This window comes from Oncorhynchus masou, chromosome 24 (assembly GCF_036934945.1).
Source record: "Oncorhynchus masou masou isolate Uvic2021 chromosome 24, UVic_Omas_1.1, whole genome shotgun sequence".
NCBI lineage: Eukaryota > Metazoa > Chordata > Actinopteri > Salmoniformes > Salmonidae > Oncorhynchus > Oncorhynchus masou.
In genome coordinates, this window is record NC_088235.1 from 39837145 (window position 1) to 39860243 (window position 23099).

General features: G+C 44.9%; 1 protein-coding gene across 1 annotated transcript; it reads right to left on the reverse strand.

Annotated features, from left to right (window-relative positions):
* Positions 1–609: 609 nt before the first annotated feature.
* On the reverse strand, positions 610–21762 carry slc25a28 (solute carrier family 25 member 28). Its single transcript, XM_064933886.1, has 4 exons — positions 21071–21762; positions 10110–10338; positions 5464–5520; positions 610–2961 (listed from the first exon to the last, which is right to left on the reverse strand). The coding sequence occupies exons 1-4, from the start codon at positions 21419–21421 to the stop codon at positions 2402–2404; spliced, it is 1197 nt and encodes a 398-aa protein (XP_064789958.1). The 5' UTR covers positions 21422–21762; the 3' UTR covers positions 610–2401.
* Between the last annotated feature and the right edge of the window lie 1337 nt (positions 21763–23099).

Consider the following 23099-nt stretch of genomic DNA (forward strand, 5'->3'; position numbering starts at 1 on the left):
CAATCCTGCAGGTGAAGAAGCTTGTTGTGGAGGTCCTGGGCTGGCTTGGTTACACGTGATCTGGGGTTGTGAGGCCAGTTGGACGTACTGACAAATTCTCTAAAATGACACTGAAGGCAGCTTATGGTAGAGAAATTAATATTCAATTGTCTAACAGCAGCTCTGGTGGACATTCCCTGCAGTCAGCATGACAATTGCACGCTCCCTCAAAACTTGAGTCATCTGTGGAATTGCATTGTGACAAAACTGCACATTTTAAAGTGGCCTTTTATTGTCCCCAGCACAAGGTACACATGGGTAATGATCATACTGTGTCATTAGCTTATTGATATGTCGCACCTGTCAGGTGGACAGGTTATCTTGGCAAAGGAGAAAAACTCACTAACAGGGAAGTAAACAAATTTGTGCACAACATGAGAGAAATAATCCTTTTTTAAAGAAACATTTCTGGATTTTTTTTATTTCAGCTCATGAAACATGAGGCCACACGTTTATATGTTTGTGTTAAGTGGTTACCCAATAGCAGTTTTACAAGAAATGGGTAATGTTGGTAATAATTTTAAGAGCAGCACGGCATGATCGGAAGGAGAAACTTAAATTTACAAAAGATGCATGCGGTCAAAACCATTTATTTTTTTGATACAAGTGTGTTGTATTCATGGTCATAGCCTATGTTTAAAGATTACAAGCTCAAAACCTCTTTCAACAAAAATGACAATCGTGGCTATTTCCATGACAATTAATCATTACCCAACATTCCATAATAGTCCCTAAACATGAAGACTGTGTGTAAACCATGCCAATAGGAAATTCTCATGAAATTCCATCATGTAAACATGGTTCTGGAGTTTGGATTTGGCTGTTAATGCATGGGAATCCATATCCTTTGTGTATGCCTGTTGGTCTCTGCTTTAGCCAAACTGTCCTGTCTAAACCTTTGTGTACTTATTAATACTGGGACAGTCAGGCAGCCAGTCTAGGTAAAACAAGGGTGTGACTCTAAACCGACAGAAAATGTAAGTGTGTGTGGGTAGGTTATCCCATCCAAGAATTTGATCTACTCAAAACAAAATATGTGAGATCTGGGATAACAACATTTCCTTACATCAGTACCAATCAAAAGACAGGATGGAGTTTATTGGCCAATGAAATGGCAATTATTTCTAGAAGTCAATCATGTCGCTTTGGATCTAGAACAGTGGTGTCAGCCAACTAAAGGTTAGTTCTTTGTGTTCCAGAATCAATACAAAAATAACTCTCAATAGTTTCTCAGAATAGAGCTAACGTACTTAACAAAATACTGGCAGCAATAAATTAAGTATATTTCAGCATTTTACATCAAATCTGATCCGATTAAAAAAATGTGACATTTAAATTCACATATATAGTATGCAACCATTTCAAACCTTGAGGACTCCCTTTGTGTCTCTACCAGTTCTGAAGCGAAAAAGGTAGAAGTTGCTCCTAACCATTGGTCTAGGATTAGATATTCTTTTATACCCTCAACAGTTAAGATAAGAATTGAGAAATGACAAACTGATTCTTGATCTGGGGTTAAGGCCAACTTGTACCTGAAGCCTTTTAACTATTGCCTGGGTTTACAAAGCAACACTAACGCCCCCTAAAGGCAGACTGTCACTCACACCTCATCATATTCTATTACTACAGCTTTATTGAGAGGAACACAGTGGCCCCTGGTGGGGTTTACAGTGAACAACATTCTCATCCACATACAGTTAAACGCAATAATTAACTTTACAGGTACTCTGCAATATAACACCATACAACGCTGGGAAACTTCCTGCTTACACACACCAACAAAAACCGAATCAAAATCTAATGGCTCTTTTAATATGCACCTCAATAAGGGAATTCTGTTAATTTCTATCAGCAGGAATTGGCCCAGGTGTGTAGAATGAAGTTATAGTGCTGAGTCTACCTTTAACACGGACAGTTAGGACAGCGGTTGTCAAATTCATCACAACAATACGTATGAAAGGGATTGGAACCTCATTAGCAAAATATTTAACAAAACTCACTGGAGACTAGCAAAACAGAATCAACAATGGTTCTGGTTAGCATTTATGTGCGTTTGATAAAGTAGTGTCAATATATGACTTTCACAGGAAATTGTACATTTTCATTTGCAAACAGTTTAGCAGGGATGTTATTAGTTGAACCACATCTGGAAGACTTTCTTATTGGCTGTCTGAACGGGGTAAAGAGGGTATTGGTTGGTTTATGTGCGTATCGATTCTTCCTCTCCACTGTTCCTCTCACTTCTTCCTTGCTCTGAACACCTGTTTGCTCCGAAAGGGCAAAGGAAGGGGGTTGATAGAGAGAAAACAGAATAGATGGCAAAGAGAGATGGCTGAAGAGGATTTTCTTTATTTTTCCTTCTCTACTTCTCTCCCTCCCTCCGCTGCGCTATCCTCTTCTCGTGCTGGTGCTTGGTGATTCCGTACTTGAAGAACTCATAGACAGACCAGCTGATGGCTGTGGAGGGCATCTGATAGATCACCCTGGCCTGGACTCCTTTAAAGAACCCAGGCAGGCCACCCAGCCTGTACACTGTCCGGAAGGCATGGGCCAGGCCTGTGATGTGTCTGTGTGTCCCCTGACCTCCACCCTGGCCTGCAGCGGGGAGCCCCACCAGGGACTCCTGGGTGTTGAGCAGAGTCTTGCAGACATCCAGAGGGGTGGTGGCTGCAGCAGCGATGGCCCCGGCCAGGGCTCCAGACACCATGTGTGAAGAGGGGTTGTACTGTCTGTGGGGGTTGAGGAGCTCCTGGAGGGACTCGTAGGTCATGAAGTGGAGCACCTGGAAAGGCACGTTCATGGTGAGCTGAGTGGTGTAGGAGCGGTAAAAGGCTGCGGCGCCCTCTCTCTGCCACACGGCACGCACACAGTCCATCACGCCACGGTAGGGAGAGTTATACATCTGCAAACGCTGCTTCACCACTGGGCATGGAGGGAGAAAAACAGATAGGAATAGCCAGAATAGAGCATAAGAAAGAGAATGCAGGCAGTAGAGGAGTGGGGGAAAGCGAGCGATGAGAGCAGTATAAAGGAAAAAAGAAGGGATAGTGAGGCAGAGAGGAAGGAAGGGATGGATAGGTGAGTAAAGAGGAGTAAAGGGGAGGATTGGAGGGATGCAAGGGAGGATTGCCAGGTGTGTTTCCATCATTAGGGACCAGGAACATAGCCCGGAGGATAAAAAAGAAAGACAAATTATTGACCAGATATGATTTTTCTTTTTTAATGCAGTCATAACATCCAAGGCTGAGGAGGGCATTAGGATGTTCAGATTAATTAAGACATTAACATAGATTTTTATTTAGACTGCTGAAGTTCAAAGCAGTGACCCAGGCATTACCTTGGAATCTGAGACTAGCACCTATGTCCCTCACCTCCACCCTACACAGCTGCCTGAGGATCACCTGTCCAGGCATTTCAGTGGAAGGATAAAGTCTGCTGTAGTCTACAGACGGTGGTTAAGTTCAATACAGAGGCGACAGGACCCAAGGGAGCATCTTTCTCCACGTCTCCCCCCTCCCTCCCTACCCTGCTCGCTCCCTCAATCTCTATCCCAGTCTCTAATCCCATTTCATTCTGGGCCTTGCTCCGCTCCTCCCCTCCCCTCCCTAGCGAGCAGTGCAGAGTAAACAGGCTAGGCCTTTGAGGAGGCCCTAGGAGCTATAGCTGCAGAGGGAGCTCTGCTATAGCCATTTACAGTGCCTTGCGAAAGTATTCGGCCCCCTTGAACTTTGCAACCTTTTGCCACATTTCAGGCTTCAAACATAAAGATATAAAACTGTATTTTTTTGTGAAGAATCAACAACAAGTGGGACACAATCATGAAGTGGAACGACATTTATTGGATATTTCAAACTTTTTTAACAAATCAAAAACTGAAAAATTGGACGTGCAAAATTATTCAGCCCCCTTAAGTTAATACTTTGTAGCGCCACATTTTGTTGCGATTACAGCTGTAAGTCGCTTGGGGTATGTCTCTATCAGTTTTGCACATCGAGAGACTGAATTTTTTTCCCATTCCTCCTTGCAAAACAGCTCGAGCTCAGTGAGGTTGGATGGAGAGCATTTGTGAACAGCAGTTTTCAGTTCTTTCCACAGATTCTCGATTGGATTCAGGTCTGGACTTTGACTTGGCCATTCTAACACCTGGATATGTTTATTTTTGAACCATTCCATTGTAGATTTTGCTTTATGTTTTGGATCATTGTCTTGTTGGAAGACAAATCTCCATCCCAGTCTCAGGTCTTTTGCAGACTCCATCAGGTTCTCTTCCAGAATGGTCCTGTATTTGGCTCCATCCATCTTCCCATCAATTTTAACCATCTTCCCTGTCCCTGCTGAAGAAAAGCGGGCCCAAACCATGATGCTGCCACCACCATGTTTGACAGTGGGTATGGTGTGTTCAGGGTGATGAGCTGTGTTGCTTTTACGCCAAACATAACGTTTTGCATTGTTGCCAAAAAGTTAAATTTTGGTTTCATCTGACCAGAGCACCTTCTTCCACATGTTTGGTGTGTCTCCCAGGTGGCTTGTGGCAAACTTTAAACAACACTTTTTATGGATATCTTTAAGAAATGGCTTTCTTCTTGCCACTCTTCCATAAAGGCCAGATTTGTGCAATATACGACTGATTGTTGTCCTATGGACAGAGTCTCCCACCTCAGCTGTCGATCTCTGCAGTTCATCCAGAGTGATCATGGGCCTCTTGGCTGCATCTCTGATCAGTCTTCTCCTTGTATGAGCTGAAAGTTTAGAGGGACGGCCAGGTCTTGGTAGGTTTGCAGTGGTCTGATACTCCTTCCATTTCAATATTATCGCTTGCACAGTGCTCCTTGGGATGTTTAAAGCTTGGGAAATATTTTTGTATCCAAATCCAGCTTTAACCTTCTTCACAACAGTATCTCGGACCTGCCTGGTGTGTTCCTTGTTCTTCATGATGCTCTCTGCGCTTTTAACGGACCTCTGAGCCTATCACAGTGCAGGTGCATTTATACGGAGACTTGATTACACACAGGTGGATTGTATTTATCATCATTAGTCATTTAGGTCAACATTGGATCATTCAGAGATCCTCACTGAACTTCTGGAGAGAGTTTGCTGCACTGAAAGTAAAGGGGCTGAATAATTTTGCACGCCCAATTTTTCAGTTTTTGATTTGTTAAAAAAGTTTGAAATATCCAAGAAATGTCATTCCACTTCATGATTGTGTCCCACTTGTTGTTGATTCTTCACAAAAAATACAGTTTTATATCTTTATGTTGGAAGCCTGAAATGTGGCAAAAGGTCGCAAAGTTCAAGTGGGCCGAATACTTTCGCAAGGCACTGTATCTACAGCAAATAACATCTGTCACCTTAATACATGCCATGTGTGAGATCAAGAAAGCAGGTTTAAGAGAGGGAAAGATACTTATAGATGGATAGATTTACCTTCAGATGGGTTCATGGCTGCGTCGTGAAGCAATGTGGATACACACCCAGCCACACCTGTAACACATACACACTCAATGGTTAAAACACACAAAAGAGAGACAGAGACAGAGAGAGAGAGAGAGAGAGAGAGAGAGAGAGAGAGAGAGACACACACAGAGGGGAGAGAGAGAGAGACACACACAGAGAGAGAGAGAGAGAGAGAGAGACACACAGAGGGAGAGACAGAGAGAGAGAGACACACACAGAGGGAGAGAAGACCAGAGATATAAAACGAGAAAGATTGCAGAAGGAAAGAGTAGAGGAGAGGGAGAGAAGGAAAGACGAGGAGAGAGGGGTGAGGAGAGGCCAGATGACAGAAAATGCTCTAGCTCTCCCTAGCAGTAAAACAGGCCATCACCACTCCTGCTGGACCAGAGTCAAACATCCCTTCCTCTACTGGGCAGGTCTTACCCTGCCTCTCCCCTGACCTGGAAACCAGGGAGGAGGGAAGAGAAGACAGTCAGCTGACCTGGGAAGGAGGGAAGAGAAAGAAAGAGCAGAGAACAGATACAGGGATAAAAAGAGCAAGTATCTCTAGTACTAGCTACGTCTGAGCAAAATGAAATATGTTCTTGTCATGCAAATTAGGGATGTGCAAGGTTATTTGAATATTCAAATGTCGGAACGGACGTTAGTATTTTCTCATTTAAATTAAAATAGCCAACACTCACTGGACAGTTTTAGGTACACCACCACTTTCAAGAAAATGGGTCGCTCCTACAGACAGTCACATGACCAATGGCTTGTTTAATAAAGCAGGCAGAGGCATTCAGTCACTGTTCGATTGAACGTTAGCATAGGCAAAACGAGTGACCGAAGCGACTGAGTTTTGGTGGAATGATCTTCATTGTCAGGCACGCTGGATCTAGTATCTCAGAAAAGACTACCACCTGGGCATTTCACGCACGGTAGTGTCTAGGGTTTACCAAGAATGGTGCATCAAAAAAAACATCCAGCAAGCGGCAGTCTTCTGGGCGATGAGAGAGGTACAGTTGAAGTCGGAGGTTTGCATACACCGTCGCCAAATACATTCAAACTCAGTTTCACAATTCCTGACATTTACTCTGAGTAAAAATTCCCTGTCTTAGGTCAGTTAGGATCACCACTTTATTTTAAGAATGAAATGCCTGAAAAATAGTAGAGAGAATGATTTCTTTCAGCTTTTATTTCTTTCATCAGATTCCCAGAGGGTCAGAAGTTTACATACACTCAATTAGTATTTGGTAGCATTGCCTTTAAATTGTTTAACTTGGGTCAAACGTTTAGAGTAGCCTTCCACAAGCTTCCCTAATAAGTTGGGTGGATTTTGGCCCATTCCTCCTGACAGAGCTGGTGTAACTGAGTCAGGTTTGTAGGCCTCCTTGCTCGCACACGCTTTTTCAGTTCTGCCCACAAATTTTCTATACGATTGAGGTCAGGGCTTTGTGATGGCCACTCCAATACCTTGACTTTGTTGTCCTTAAGCCATTTTGCCACAACTTTGGAAGTTGTCCATTTGGAATACCCATTTGCGACCAAGTTTTAACTTCCTGACTGATGTCTTGAGATATTGCTTCAACATATCCACATCATTTTCCATCCCCATGACGCCATCAATTTTGTGAAGTGCACCAGACCCTCCTGCAGCAAAGCACCCCCACAACATGAAGCTGCCACCCCCGTGCCTCATGGTTTTGATAGTGTTCTTCGGCTTGCAAGCCTCCCCCTTTGTCCTCCAAACATAACGATGGTCATTATGGCAAACAGTTCTATTTTTGTTTCATCAGACCAGAGGACATTTCTCCAAAAAGTACGATATTTGTCCCTATGTGCAGTTGCAAACCGTAGTCTGGCTTTTTTATGACGGTTTTGGAGCAGCGGCTTCTTCCTTGCTGAGCAGCCTTTCAGGTTATGTCGATATAGGACTCGTTTTCTGTGGATATAGATACTTTTGTACCTGTTTACTCCAGCATCTTCACAAGGTCCTTTGCTGTTGTTCTGGGATTGATTAGCACTTTTCACACCAATAGATGTTAATCTCTAGGAGACCGAAGGCGTCTCCTTCCTGAGCGGTATGACGGCTGCGTGGTCCCATGGTGTTTATACTTGCGTACCATAGTTTTTACAGATCAACGTGGTACTTTTAGCCATTTGGAAATAGCTCCCAAGGATGAACCAGACTGTCAGAAGCTTCTAAAGTCATGACATCATTTTCTGGAATTTTCCAAGCTGTTTAAAAAAGGCACAGTCAACTTAGTGCATGTAAACTTCTGGACCACTGGAATTGTGATACAGTGTGTTAAAAGTGAAATAATTAGTCTAAACAATTGTTGGAAAAATTACTTGTATCATGCACAAAGTAGATGTCCTAACCGACTTGCCAAAACTATAGTTTGTTCACAAGACATTTGTGGAGTGGTTGAAAAACAAGTTTTAATGACTCCAACCTAAGTGTATGTAAACTTCCGACTTGCATTTTATCGATGGTAATTTGAATACTGTGATGAGATCCAGAGGCTCATTGGCATGACAATCACCCTCCGCCATCACCTCATGTTTAAGCATGATAATGACACAAGGATCTGTACACATTTCCTGGAAGCTGAAAATGCCCCAGTTCTTCCATAGCTTGCATATTCACTAGACATATTACCCATTGAGCATGTTTGGGATGCTCTAGAATGACACGTACAACAGCATGTTCCAGTACCCGGCAGTACCCAGCAACTTGGCACAGCCATTGAAGAGTGGGACAACATTCCACAGGCCACAATCAACAGCCTGAAACTCTGTGTGAAAGAGATGTGTTGCGCTGCATGAGGCAAAATGGTGGTCACACCAGATGCTGACAGGTTCTGATTCACACCCCCATCTTTATTGAAAGACATCTGTGACCAACAGACGCATATCTTTATTCCCAGTCACGTGATATCCATAGATTAGGGCCCAATTTATTTCAATTGGCCGATTTCCTTATATGAACTTATAATTGTTGCATGTTGCGTTTATATTTTTGTTCAATATAATAAAATAAACTTTTCAATGTTGTTTTATTGACATGCACCCTTCACGTGTGTGGCTTGTTTATGTTGGCCAATCAAAGTTTATGCAATGCAAAGAGTACACTAATGCAATGCAAGTTGGGAAAAAAATATGTAATTAAAAGTGAGACTGAGTAGACTACAACGAGCAACCAACAAGTAGGCTGTTGTTTTATCTGATTGGGGTTGGGAAGAAAGTACAGTGGGTGGCCTCAATTAGCCTAGCCAGCTGTAGTCAAGACAAAGAATTGTTGATGAAGCCCCCCCCCAGCCGAAGATTAACATTTTATCGTCATCCAATGTCTGACATGCATTTGGATGACGTCGTCGCTGCTCCCTGTGCACACCGAGTGCTAGTGCGCATGTGGGCCGAGTGCTAGTGCGCAAGTTGGGCCATGTAAACAGGATACAACACGGATATAGACGGTTCATAAATCGCCGTATGCAAACGCGAGCAGATTATGTTGAAAACAACGGACGCAGTCCCCACTTCTTTTATACCTCAGTGGCTCGCTCCCATCGCTCACACACTGCCCCCTCCTCAGCTGCAGCAATAGTGCCAGCCTCACTCCTCACGCAGCAGTGCTCAGGTGAAACCTTTCTCTGACGCATGTCTGTAGCATGGACCTGGACACCGTAGCATGGACCTGGACACCGTAGCATGAACCTGGACACCGTAGCATGGCATGTAGTCAGTCAGAGGCCCTGGTCTATTTGTGGACCTGGCTGACTCTGCAGAACTCTGACCTCAGAGAGCATACAGACAATGTCAGATCAGCTCCATGGCCAGAAAGATATCCCTCCTACTGCCCTGCTGGGACAGAATTAGCCCCGGCCAACAGCTGATCCACCACCTGAGTGGCTGGTGATGTTTATTACACTGGCAGGTGGCACAACAAGTTAGATTCAGTCAAATCAAATGTATTTATAAATCCCTTTTTACATCAGTAGTTGTCACAAAGTGCTATACAGAAACCCAGCCTAAAACCCCAAAGAGTAAGCAATGGAGAAGCACAGTGGCTAGGAAAAACTCCCTAGAGGGCAGGAGCCTAGGAAGAAACCTAGAGAGGAACCAGGTTCTTAGGGCCTGCTTACTGTACTGGGTATGAGAGAGCCTGAAGTATAGCGCAGGTATTTGTCCCCTCTACTGTCCAGGGGATGGGGGTATTAAGGGTGTGGCACCACCACTCTGCTCCAGCTGTTAGAACTGGCAGGCTGACTCACCCACACACACACACAGACTAAGGTTCATCTAGGTTAGTCCGAGCAGCATCCACTTAGTGTCCAGGGGAGAAGGGGGTCTTCTTGCCCTCTCTCTCTGTAGTGTGTAACAGAGATGATCTCTACAGGACTACAGCAACATAGATGTAAAAATACAGCAAAATAGTTTAATTGAAGTTGCTAAAAATAGAATATTGGAAAAACCAAATGAACTGCTAGCATTTACTAGAAAAAACAATGTCATATAGTTATATTTCCAGGAAGTCAACAAGTAATCCAAAAGAGTGGTTGCAGAGAAGCACAGGATTGGTGTGTGCATGTGCTAGTGTGTGTTTTGAATGTGTGTGTATCTTTCTGGTATACCGTTGGCCAGATGGCTGTTAGCCCCGGGGTGGATGATGTCACCCAGACTCTTCTTCAGTTTCTCGTAGCAGGCGAAGTAGAGGGCGTGCGCCGGACCCGCCCCCACGGCTGTGGCATTCAGCCCTCTCATTGGTCGCCAGACACCCTCGGTGGTTATGATTCGCCGAAGAGCATCCATCACATTCCGGTAACGGGCAGCAGGCTCAGGCTGTAGGCTCTGCATACGCGTCTACACAGGGAAGAGAGGTTAGAGGTCACACGCCTACTGGTTACCCTTTTCATAACCTAACCATAAACTTCCCGCCATACCTAACCTTACTGCAACCATAACATTTTACTTGAAATTTGAGAACTACTGTGTTAACAACCAATGAAATCTGAGCAGAGGTGGGATGAACACTGCTAACCAATCAAAACACAGTAAGTAAGTCGGTGCTTTTGCCTTCCACCCGCTAAATATTTTGAAAATGTTGAGTAGTCATGCCCACGCCCAGTTGAATAGAAGGAAGTGTTGAATAACGAGACCCAGGGTAAGCATCTGTCCCACCAGCAACACTCTAACAACCGGACTCCACACACAAACACAATCCTTATCGTTGGGCCAGTGTCAGGATTCATCCTCTCACAGTAAGTCTAGTGCTGTGAGAGGCAGAGGGTCTTCTAATAATGACCACATCACCACAAGCAAAGGAGGCCCTGGGCTCCCACATGCCGATTGTTTTCTGCACTGGTGTGTGCACGCTTTCCAGGAAATGTAAACAGGGCCTCGGGCCACCGTTATAGGCTGTGTGGAATTCGAGCCCTGTAAGAGATTTTTACATGCATCTTCGCAGATTGCTGCCATCTTAAAGAGGTCTTTCCTGCGATATATTTGATGTCAATGTCACAATGTGACTAGTCTGTGAATAAATGTTCAATTAAATGAAAACAGTTCCCTCGGCCCTGACACAGGTATATACAGTACCAGTCAAAAGTTTGGACACACTTACTCATTCAAGGGTTTTTCATGATTTTTTACTGTTTTCTACATTGTAGAATAGCAGTGAAGACATCAACACTATGCAATAACACAGCCCTGACAACAACAAAAAAGTGTTAAACAAATCATTTTACATTTTAGATTCTTCAAAGCAGCCACCCTTTGCCTTGAGAGCTTTGCACATTCTTGGCATTCACTCAACCGGCTTCACCTGGAATGCTTTCCCAACAGTACTGAAGGAGTACCCACATATGCTGAGCACTTGTTGGCTATTTTTCCTTCACTCCGCGGTCCAACTCATCCCAAACCATCTCAATTGGGTTGAGGTCGGGTGAATGTGGAGGCCAGGTCATCTGACGCGGCACTCCATCTTGGTTAAATAGCACTTACACAGCCTAAAGATGTGTTGGGTCATTGCCTTGTTGAAAAACTAATGATAGTGTGACTAAGTGCAAACCATATGGGATGGTGTATCGCTGCAGAGTGCATGCTGGTTAAGTGTGCCTTGAATTCTAAATAAAATCACTGACAGTGTCACCAGCAAAGCACCTCCACCATGCTTCATGGTGGGAACTACACATGCGGAGCTCATCCATTCCCCTACTCTGCGTCTCACAAAGACACTGCGGTTGGAACCAAAAATCTCAAATTTGGACTCATCAGACCAAAGGACAGATTTCCACTGGTCTAATGTCCATTGCTCGTGTTTCTTAGGCAAAGCAAGTATTTTCTTATTGGTGTCCTTTAGTAGTGGTTTGTTAGCAGCAATTCGACCATGAAGGCCTGATTCACACAGTCTCCTCTGAACAGTTGGTGTTGAGATGTGTCTGTTACGTGAACTCTGTGATGCATTTAAACTCAGCAAAAAAAGAAATGTTTCTTTTTCAGGACCCTGTCCTTCAAAGATAATTCGATTTTTACGAATTAACTTCGCAGATCTTCATTGTAAAGGGTTTAAACACTGTTTCCCATGCTTGTTCAATTAACCATAAACGATTAATGAACATGCACCGGTTGAACGGTCGTTAAGACACCAGCAGCTTAGAGACGGTAAGCAATTAAGGTCACAGTTATGAAAACTTAGGACACTAAAGAGGCCTTTCTACTGACTCTGAAAAACACCAAAAGAAAGACGCCCAGGGTCACTGCTCATCTATGTGAATGTTGTGGCCAGGGCAATAAATTGTATTGTTCGTACTGTGAGACACCTTCGACAGCGCTATAGGGAGACAGGACAGACAGCTGATCGTCCTTGCAGTGGCAGACCACGTGTAACAACACCTGCACAGGATCGGTACATCCGAACATCACACCTGCGGGACAGGTACAGGATGGCAACAACAACTGCCTGAGTTACATCAGGAACACACAATCCCTCCATCAGTGGTCAGACTGTCTGCAATAGGCCGAGAGAAACTGGACTGAGAGCTTGTAGGCCTGTTGTAAGGCAGGTCCTCACCAGACATCACCGGCAACAACGTCGCCTATGGGCACAAACCCACCGTCGCTGGACCAGACAGGACTGGCACAAAGTGCTCTTCACTGACGAGTCGCTGTTGGGTCTCACTGGGGGTGATGGTCGGATTTTAATTTATTGTCAAAGGAATGAGCGTTATACCGAGGCCTGTACTCTGGAGCAGAATCGATTTGGAGGTGGAGGGTCCATCATGGTCTGGGGCGGTATGTCACAGCATCATCGGACTGAGCATGTTGTCATTGCAGGCAATCTCAACGCTGTGAGTTACAGGGAAGACATCCTCCTCCATCATGTGGTACCCTTCCTGCAGGCTCATTCTGACATCACCCTCCAGCATGACAATGCCACCAGTCATACTGCTCGTTCTGTGTGTGATTTCCCGCAAGACAGGAATGTCAGTGTTCTCCCATGGCCAGTGAAGAGCCCGGATCTCAATCTCACTGAGCACATCTGGGACCTGTTGGATCGGACGGTGAGGGCTCGGGCCATTCCCCCCAGAAATGTCCGGGAACTTGCAGGTGCCTTGGTGGAAGAGTGTGGTAACATCTCACAGCAAGAACTGGCATATCTGGTGCAGTCCATGAGGAGGAGATGCACTGCAGTACATAATGCAGCTCGTGCACACACAAGATACTTCTGACTGTTACTTTTGATTTTGACCCCCCCCCCTTCGTTCAGGGACACATCATTCAATTTCTGTTAGTCACATGTCTATGGAACTTGTATAGTTTATGTCTCAGTTGTTGAAAGGTGTTATGTCCATACAAATATTTACACATGTTATGTTTGCTGAAAATAAACGCAGTTGACAATGAGAGGACATTTATTGTTTTGCTGAATTTATTTAGGCTGCAATTTCTGAGGCTGGAAACTCTAATGAACGTATTCTCTGCAGCAGAGGTAACTCTGGGTCTTCCGTTCCTGTGGCGGTCCTCATGAGAGCCAGTTTAATCATAGCGCTTGATGGTCTTTGCGACTGCACTTGAAGAAAGTTCTTGAAATTTTCCAGATCAAATCAAATTTATTTGTCACATACACATGGTTAGCAGATGTTAATGCGAGTGTAGCGAAATGCTTGTGCTTCTAGTTCCGACAATGCAGTAATAACCAACAAGTAATCTAACTAACAATTCCTAAACTACTGTCTTATACACAGTGTAAGGGGATAAAGAATATGTACATAAGGATATATGAATGAATGATGGTACAGAGCAGCATAGGCAAGATACAGTAGATGGTATCGAGTACAGTATATACATATGAGATGAGTATGTAAACAAAGTGGCATAGTTAAAGTGGCTAGTGATACATGTATTACATAAGGATGCAGTCGATGATATAGAGTACAGTATATACGTATGCATATGAGATGAATAATGTAGGGTAAGTAACATTATATAAGGTAGCATTGTTTAAAGTGGCTAGTGATATATTTACATCATTTCCCATCAATTCCCATTATTAAAGTGGCTGGAGTTGAGTCAGTGTCAGTGTGTTGGCAGCAGCCACTCAATGTTAGTGGTGGCTGTTTAACAGTCTGATGGCCTTGAGATAGAAGCTGTTTTTCAGTCTCTCGGTCCCAGCTTTGATGCACCTGTACTGACCTCGCCTTCTGGATGATAGCGGGGTGAACAGGCAGTGGCTCGGGTGGTTGATGTCCTTGATGATCTTTATGGCCTTCCTGTAACATCGGGTGGTGTAGGTGTCCTGGAGGGCAGGTAGTTTGCCCCCGGTGATGCGTTGTGCAGACCTCACTACCCTCTGGAGAGCCTTACGGTTGAGGGCGGAGCAGTTGCCGTACCAGGCGGTGATACAGCCCGCCAGGATGCTCTCGATTGTGCATCTGTAGAAGTTTGTGAGTGCTTTTGGTGACAAGCCGAATTTCTTCAGCCTCCTGAGGTTGAAGAGGCGCTGCTGCGCCTTCTTCACGATGCGGTCTGTGTGAGTGGACCAATTCAGTTTGTTTGTGATGTGTATGCCGAGGAACTTAAAACTTGCTACTCTCTCCACTACTGTTCCATCGATGTGGATAGGGGGGTGTTCCCTCTGCTGTTTCCTGAAGTCCACAATCATCTCCTTAGTTTTGTTGACGTTGAGTGTGAGGTTATTTTCCTGACACCACACTCCGAGGGCCCTCACCTCCTCCCTGTAGGCCGTCTCGTCGTTGTTGGTAATCAAGCCTACCACTGTTGTGTCGTCCGCAAACTTGATGATTGAGTTGGAGGCGTGCGTGGCCACGCAGTCGTGGATGAACAGGGAGTACAGGAGAGGGCTCAGAACGCACCCTTGTGGGGCCCCAGTGTTGAGGATCAGCGGGGAGGAGATGTTGTTACCTACCCTCACCACCTGGGGGCGGCCCGTCAGAAAGTCCAGTACCCAGTTGCACAGGGCGGGGTCGAGACCCAGGGTCTCGAACTTGATGACGAGCTTGGAGGATACTATGGTGTTGAATGCCGAGCTGTAGTCGATGAACAGCATTCTCACATAGGTATTCCTCTTGTCTAGATGGGTTAGGCAGATTGACTGACCTTTGTGTCTTAAAGTAATGATGGACTGTTGTTTCTCTTTGCTTAATTGAGCTGTTCTTGCCATAATATGGACTTGGTCTTTTACCAAATAGGGCTATCTTCTGTATACCACCCCTACCTTGTCACAACACAACACAACACAACTGACACACAGTGTCTCCTGACCCCTCATGTCTCAGCCTCCAGTATTTATGCTGCAGTAGTTTATGTGTCAGGGGGCTGGGGTCAGTTTGTTATATCTGGAGTACTTCTCCTGTCCAATTCGGTGTCCTGTGTGAATCTAAGTGTGCGTTCTCTAATTCTCTCCTTCTCTCTCTCGGAGGACCTGAGCCCTAGGACCATGCCCCAGGACTACCTAACATGATGACTCCTTGCTGTCCCCAGTCCACCTGGCCGTGCTGCTGCTCCAGTTTCAACTGTTCTACCTTATTATTATTCGACCATGCTGGTCATTTATGAACATTTGAACATCTTGGCCATGTTCTGTTATAATCTCCACCCGGCACAGCCGGAAGAGGACTGGCCACCCCACATATGCTCTCTCTAATTCTCTTTCTTTCTCTCTCTCGGGAGGACCTGAGCCCTAGGACCATGCCCCAGGACTACCTGACATGATGACTCCTTGCTGTCCCCAGTCCACCTGGCCGTGCTGCTGCGCCAGTTTCAACTGTTCTGCCTTATTATTATTATTATTCGACCATGCTGGTCATTTATGAACATTTGAACATCTTGGCCATGTTCTGTTATAATCTCTACCCGGCACAGCCAGAAGAGGACTGGCCACCCCACATAGCCTGGTTCCTTTCTAGGTTTCTTCCTAGGTTTTGGCCTTTCTAGGGAGTTTTTCCTAACCACCGTGCTTCTACACCTGCATTGCTTGCTGTTTGGGGTTTTAGGCTGGGTTTCTGTACAGCACTTTGAGATATCAGCTGATGTACGAAGGGCTATATAAATAAATTTGATTTGATTGTCTCAAATGCATTAAGGAAAGAAATTACACAAATCCACTTTTAACAAGACACACCTGTTAATTGAAATGTATTTCAGGTGACTACCTCATGAAGCTAGTTGAGAGAATGCCAAGTGTGCAAAACTCATCACCGGGGGGCAAACTACCTGCCATCCAGGAGACCTATAGCACCCGATGTCACAGGAAGGCTAAAAAGATCATCAAGGACAACAACCAACCGAGCGACTGCCTGTTCACCCTGCTACCATCCAAAGGCGAGGTCAATCAAAGCTGGGACTGAGAGACTGAAAAATAACTTCTATCTCAAGGCCATCAGCACAAAATAGCTTCAGCGTGTTAATCAGCTAGAAAGAGGTGTCGGCATCAAGTAATTGTCTCTGGCCCCCTCCCAGTTAGGGGGAGTGATGAGCTCTACAGCAGAGTCTCACAACTCAATCGCTTGTTGAAAACGGTTTTCTGCCCCTCCCAAAAGATAGAATTTGTAGATAATTGGCCGTCTTTCTGGGATTCACAAAGAGGACCACACCTGGCCTGCTGAGGAGTGACGGACTACATCCTAGCTGGAGGGGTACTCTCCTCTTATCTACGAACATACACAGGGCTCTAACTCCTCTAGCTCCACAATAAGATAGCCAGCCAGTTAGCCAGCAGGCTGTCAGCCAGCCAGTGAGCCAGCAGGTTGTCAGCCAGCCAGTTAGCCAGCAGGCTGTCAGCCAGCAGGCTGTTAGCCAGCCTGTTAGCCAGCATACATACACGTACGCTGCGGTCACAAGACGCAGGCCTCCTTACTGTCCCTAGAACTTCTAAGCAAACAGCTGGAGACAGGGCTTTCTCCTATAGAGCTCCATTTTTATGAAATGGTCTGCCTTTCCACATGAGACGCAGACTCGGTCTCAACCTTTAAGTCTTTATTGAAGACTCATCTCTTCAGTTGGTCCTATGATTGAGTGTCGTCTGGCCCAGGAGTGTGAAGGTGAACAGAAAGGCACCGGAGCAACGAACCGCCCTTGCTGTCTCTGCCTCGCCGTTTCCCATCTCTCCACTGGGATTCTCTGCCTCAAACCCTATTACAGGGGCTGAGTCACTGGCTTACTGGTGCTTTTCCATGCCGTGCCTAGGAGGGGTGCGTCACTTGAGTGGGTTGAGTCACTGACGTGATCTTCCTGTCACTGCCGCCCCCCTTGGGTTTGTGCCGTGGGGGAGATCTTCATGGGCTATACCCTGCCTTGTCTCAGGATGGTAAGTTGGTGGTTGGAGATATCCCTCTAGTAGTGTGGGGGCTGTGCTTTGGAAAAGTGGGTGGGGTTATATCCTGCCTGTTTGGCCCCGTTCGGGGTATCGTCGTGTCTCCCGACCCCTCCGTTCTCAGCCGCCAGTGTTTATGCTGCAATAGTTTATGTGTCGGGGGGCTGGGGTCAGTCTGTTATATCTGGAGTATTTACCTTGTCTTATCCTGTGTCCTGTTTGAATTTAAGTATGTTCTCTCTAATTCTCTCTCTTTCTTTCCCTAGGACCATGCCTCAGGACTACCTGGCCTGATAACTCCTTGCTGTCCCCAGTCCACCTGGTCGTGCTGCTGCTCCAGTTCCAACTGTTCTGCCTGCGGCTATGGAACCCTGACTCATTCACCGGACATGCTACCAGACCTTCTGTTTAAAACTCTAGAGACAGCAGGAGCGGTAGAGATACTCTGAATGATTGGCACAGCCGGAAGAGGACTGGCAACCCCTCATAGCCTGGTTCCTCTCTAGGTTTCTTCCTAGGTTCTGGCCTTTCTAGGGAGTTTTTCCTAGCCACCGTGCTTCTACACCTGTATTGCTTGCTGTTTGGGATTTTAGGCTGGGATTCAGTACAGCACTTTGTGACATCAGCTGATGTAAGAAGGGCTTCATAAATACATTTGATTGATTAACAGCCATCACTAACACAGAGAGGCTGCTGCCTACTACAGACTTGAAATCATTGGCTACTAACAAATGGATCACTTGCCACTTTTTAAATTAAATTTTAATAATGTTTACATATCTTGCATTACTCATCTCATATGTATATACTGTATTTTATACCATCTATTGTATTTTGCCTATGCCGGCCGGTCATTGCTCATCCATATATTTATGTGTATATATTCTTAATCCATCCCTTTACTTAGATTTGTGTGTATTAAGGTAGCTGTGGAATTGTTAGATTACTCGTTAGATATTGCCACACTGTTGGAACTAGAAGCACAAGCATTTTGCTACTCACAATAACATTTGCTAACCATGTGTATGTGACCAATAACATTTGATTTTAAGCTGTCATCAAGGCAAAGTGTGGATACTTTGAAGAATCTCAAAGATATTTGACTTGTTTAACACCTTTTTGGTTACTACATGATTCCATATGTTATTTCATAGTGTTGTCTTCACTATTATTCTACAATGTAGAAAATAGTAAATATAAAGAAAAGCCCTTGAATGAGTGTCCAAACTTTTGACTGGTACTGTATATGGACACTCTTACTGACAGTTGTGGCTGCTTCGCGTGATGTATTGTTGTCTCTACCTTCTTGCCTTTTGTGCGGTTGTCTGCTACAATGTTGTGCTACTGCCATGTTGTGTTGCTACCATGCTATGTTGTCTTAGGTCTCTCTTTATGAAGAGTCTCTATTGTCGTGATGTGCATTTAGTCCTATATTTTTAATCCCAGCAGGAGGCCTTTTGGTAGGCCGTCATTGTAAATAAGAATTTATTCTTAACTGACTTGCCTAGTTATATAACAGTTAAATAAATAAAAATGTAGCCAATGGTATGGTTTTGTATTGCAGGGAGCTTGCCTGGAAAGAGCATGTCTAATCTCAACCTTCGGATTGAGTGTAAACAACAAGTTAGGACATTATCTCTACTGTGCAATCTGTCACAACCCCTGCAAGGTATTTTACAAAGATTTTTAACTGTGTTTGTGTCCGTGCTAGTCCACTGGGGTCAGCTGTCAGCTTGAGCTAGGTCTCCTCCATCTGTACAGATCTGTTAATGTGTTTAAAAGTAGGGCCAGTTAATGCCATGTTTGACAGATGACATGATTTATAGATCAGTGAGTCTGTGTAGCATCTAGCTCAGGCTGCCCTTCCTCAGCAGGCAGACAAGTTCACTGTCTGGGCTGCACCTCAAAACTCTAAAGATACATCCTCGCCTCCTCTCAGTCTGTCCGGATCTGGAAACACAGTATATGTGAAAGCAACATGGTGGCTGGATGCACACTGGGAACATGCTTTGTTTCAACTGTCCTTTCTTGTCATTGAAAAAAGAGGAGACAGGGAGAGGAAGCCACTTCTGACTATTGAGACACAGCCCAAGTTGTTTGAGCAGCACCTGAAGCAGAGGAGGGAACTACAGCTGGGAAAGAAGATGAATCTCTGCTTTGTTCTGAGAGCCCTGCTCTCCCACCTGACACAAACAGTTGACTCCTCCCCCCACCTACCATACCACTCTCACGCTGTTGATCTGTCTCTGCATAGCAGTAAACAATCATTTCAATCAAGGACCAACTCATGACTCTCTCTACAGCAGGGCTCTCCAACCCTGGTCCTGGAGAACTACCGTCCTGTAAATTCACTCCAACCCTAATCTAGCACACCCGATTCTAATAATTAGCTGGTTGATAAGGTGAAACAGGTTAGTTACAACTGGGGTTGAGGCGAAACAATACATGAGGGTCGCTCTTCAGGAACATGGTTGGAGACCCCTGCTCTACAGGGACCACAAGATGGTAAGAAACCAGACATTGTAAAGGGCTGTAGCACATGAGCCATGCTAGAGTAGATCTTAATCATGGAGTGGGCCTGTCAAAACTGCACAGGCCAATGTAATTTATCATCTCTTGTTTACATAACACCAGAGTCATCCCAGCTAAGTACATAATCCAAAACTAATTTATAGTCTTATGATAACATAACTTTTCTTAAATGTGTGCAGTGGTAGAGCCAACTTGTCAGCCAGAATTAGCACAATAGTAGCATTGTACTCTTAATCCCAGAACATCTAGCCCTGTATTTTCCGTAAACAATAAACAGTTCCACCCCACCTAAATCCTGCTAGCCAGGCAGCAGATAACATTGCCTTAGACCACATCAGTGTTAATGCATTCTCTGCCTAGTTAAAAGCTACTTGTAGCTCGGCTATGTTTTTGGTGCTGCAAAGTGTAGGCTATTTTGACAGAAGGTGGTTTCTCCCACCAATGGGTTCTCTTCTTGAATAGGGTGAACGTTCGGGAAATACAGGGAAGTAGTTAATAGTAGCATGTACTAGTATGCAAATAGCGCTATCCCGGCTATCAATGCGCTGTACATTGGTATGCCTTGACTTGTATGTACAGGAGGGGAACACGTGCTGCTTCGTGCTAACTCTGTCTCCTTCCCCAAAGCAAATAACAACTTCTCGTTTCATTTTAGAAGTATCGAAATAGCTTCCAAAATCTGCTCATGAAAATACGGAATAAAGTAGTTAGCTAACATTCATTGTCAAACTGATAAGCCTAACCTATTTTCTAGCAGGCGCGAGCTCGCTTCCTACCAGCTAATCAACATTGACCCCCAGGCTCGAGCTGATGCACAGGCCGAGCTTGTTGGTAAATTAGTTAGCTAACGTTAGCTGAAATGACTTTGTAACTAAGCAGTTGATGCTAACAACTGCAGCACACACTGTTCACTAAAAGTTTTCATATTAACTCCAATTAAATCCGGTACGCCACAGTTATTAACCTACTACAGAAATTATGCCGACTAAATAATTCGCAGTGGATGAGAGTTTATTAGCATGTTAAATTAGTTTCCTAGCTGTAATGCAAGCCTGTCCGGATCGACCTTGCCTCGTCCGTGTTGTGACCTGCCAAACTTATTGACAAGTTATAGCCACATGTCATGACGAGCCAAAGGAATGTCCAACCCTCATGTGCCCAGTTTCCAATATCAGTCCGTTCCAACTAGTTTGCGTTTAAACGTTAGCCCAGCATAGCCTACCACGTTACCTTGACACAGTCGATGGGGAACATCAGGCAATGCTCCATGATCCCAGCCACTGCTCCTGCAACCATGTGGGTGCTGGTCGAAGCGCCCTGCGGCAAACCTTCATAGTCGGGTTCCGAAGTATCTGCTAACGTTACTTCAGGGGCCCCGCCACTGAACTGAATTACAGTCTTAATCTCGGTCTCGCCTCCGATCCTGGGAGACAAACTCCCAACGAGGCTCTCCGACACTCCCCAGATCCTTCCCCCGAGCCATCGGACCTCTGCGCCGGCCGAGGCTCCAGCAACACCAGCGTCCCCGCCTGCTCTCTCTGCTGTCATCCGACGTCTTCTCAAGAAACCATCCGCTTCCATTGGAAACCTGATGTACAGTCTTTATGCCCAAATGGCACTCCGTTTAAAGCTATTTCGTGTTCCCGTTTGTAGTTCGTTTTTTTACATTCCCGTCCCAGATGTTTACCGGTCGTACAGTTTCCACTCCTGGCCTCAGTCCCCAGGGCGGACAACACCACGCAGTGTTTGGGACACACTCTGACCGTTTGACGCTGGAGGAAATGGGAACCGCCCATTGGCAGAATTGAGACCTTCTGATGTATTATAGATTTTTCTCAAATATAAATGATGTGTGTGTGATTTGATACGGCTCATAACAAACATGTTTCTAATACATGCTATTTTGTTAATCAATGTATATTACAAGTTGACAGGTTTCAAAAGTTGTGTTCTTGGATAACAAAATCTGAAGAAGGCGGGAACAGAATAAAAAAACGATGTTATGATTGGATAACTCGGTTGACGCCGTTGTTTTTTTTTCTCCCCTCTGAGTCGTAGTAGCCTACCCTTGGTATTAGGCTGGAAAAGCTTGTCAAGGACAATAGGTCATGACTCGGTCGCAACTTCTGCTCAAAAACAAATACGGCCAGATGGAATGTATAATACCGGTAGTCAACTCAACCAAAGCCAACCTTAACCAAAGGCAACCTTATTTTACTCTATTCTTTTCCCATGTCTCCTTTGTTGTGATATAAGGCTATGTCTTGGGTTTATTGAGATGCAACAGATGGCAAAGTTTCACAACAAACACAAGGGTGGGCCTGGGAGGGAGCCAGACCCAGCCAATCAGAATGAGTTTTACCTCAACAAAGGGCTTTATTACATATAGAAATGCTCCTCAATTTCATCAGCTGTCTGGGTAGCTGGTCTCAGATGATCCCGCAGGTGAAGAAGTCGGATGTTGGCACATCGTCTGCAGTTGGAGGCCAGTTGGACTTACTGCCAAATTCTCTAAAATGAAGTTGGAGGCGGCTTATGGTAGATAAATTAGCATGAAATTATCTGGCAACAGCTCTGGTGGACATTCCTGCAGTTAGCATGCCAATTTCACACACCCTCAAAACTTGAGACATCAGAGGCATTGTGTTCTGTGACAAAACTGCACATTTTAGAGTGGCCTTTTATTGTCTCCAGCACAAAGGTGCACCTGTGTAATGAAAATGCTATTTCATCAGCTTCTTGATATGCCACACCTGTCAGGCGTCACATCTAGAAGAAACCAGGCACCGCTCATCACCTGGCCAATATCCTTACGGTGAAGCATGGTGGTGGCAGCATCACACTCTCCGTCTCTCGTAGTGGGAATAGGGCCTAATACATTTAGATTTCCTCTAGTCCAAAGTACCCAACTGTCAAGGCTGTGGGTAACTGGTGAAAGGAGTCAGGCGCAGGAGAGCTGAGATATTTGGACAAGGTATTTAATACAAGATAACACCAGTACAAACACAATACTATGGTGCAGGAAAAAAACGATAACACAAAATAAATGGGCGTAATAACAAAACCCAGCAACAAAATACCAGCCGTCAGTAACAGCCTGAACAATAAAACAAACACGCACACAAACATGGGGGAAACCAGAGGGTTAAATAATGAACATGTAATGGGGGAATTGAAACCAGGTGTGTAAAAAAAAGACAAAACAAATGGAAAATTAAAAGGGGATCGGCGATGGCTAGAAGGCCGGTGACGTCGACCG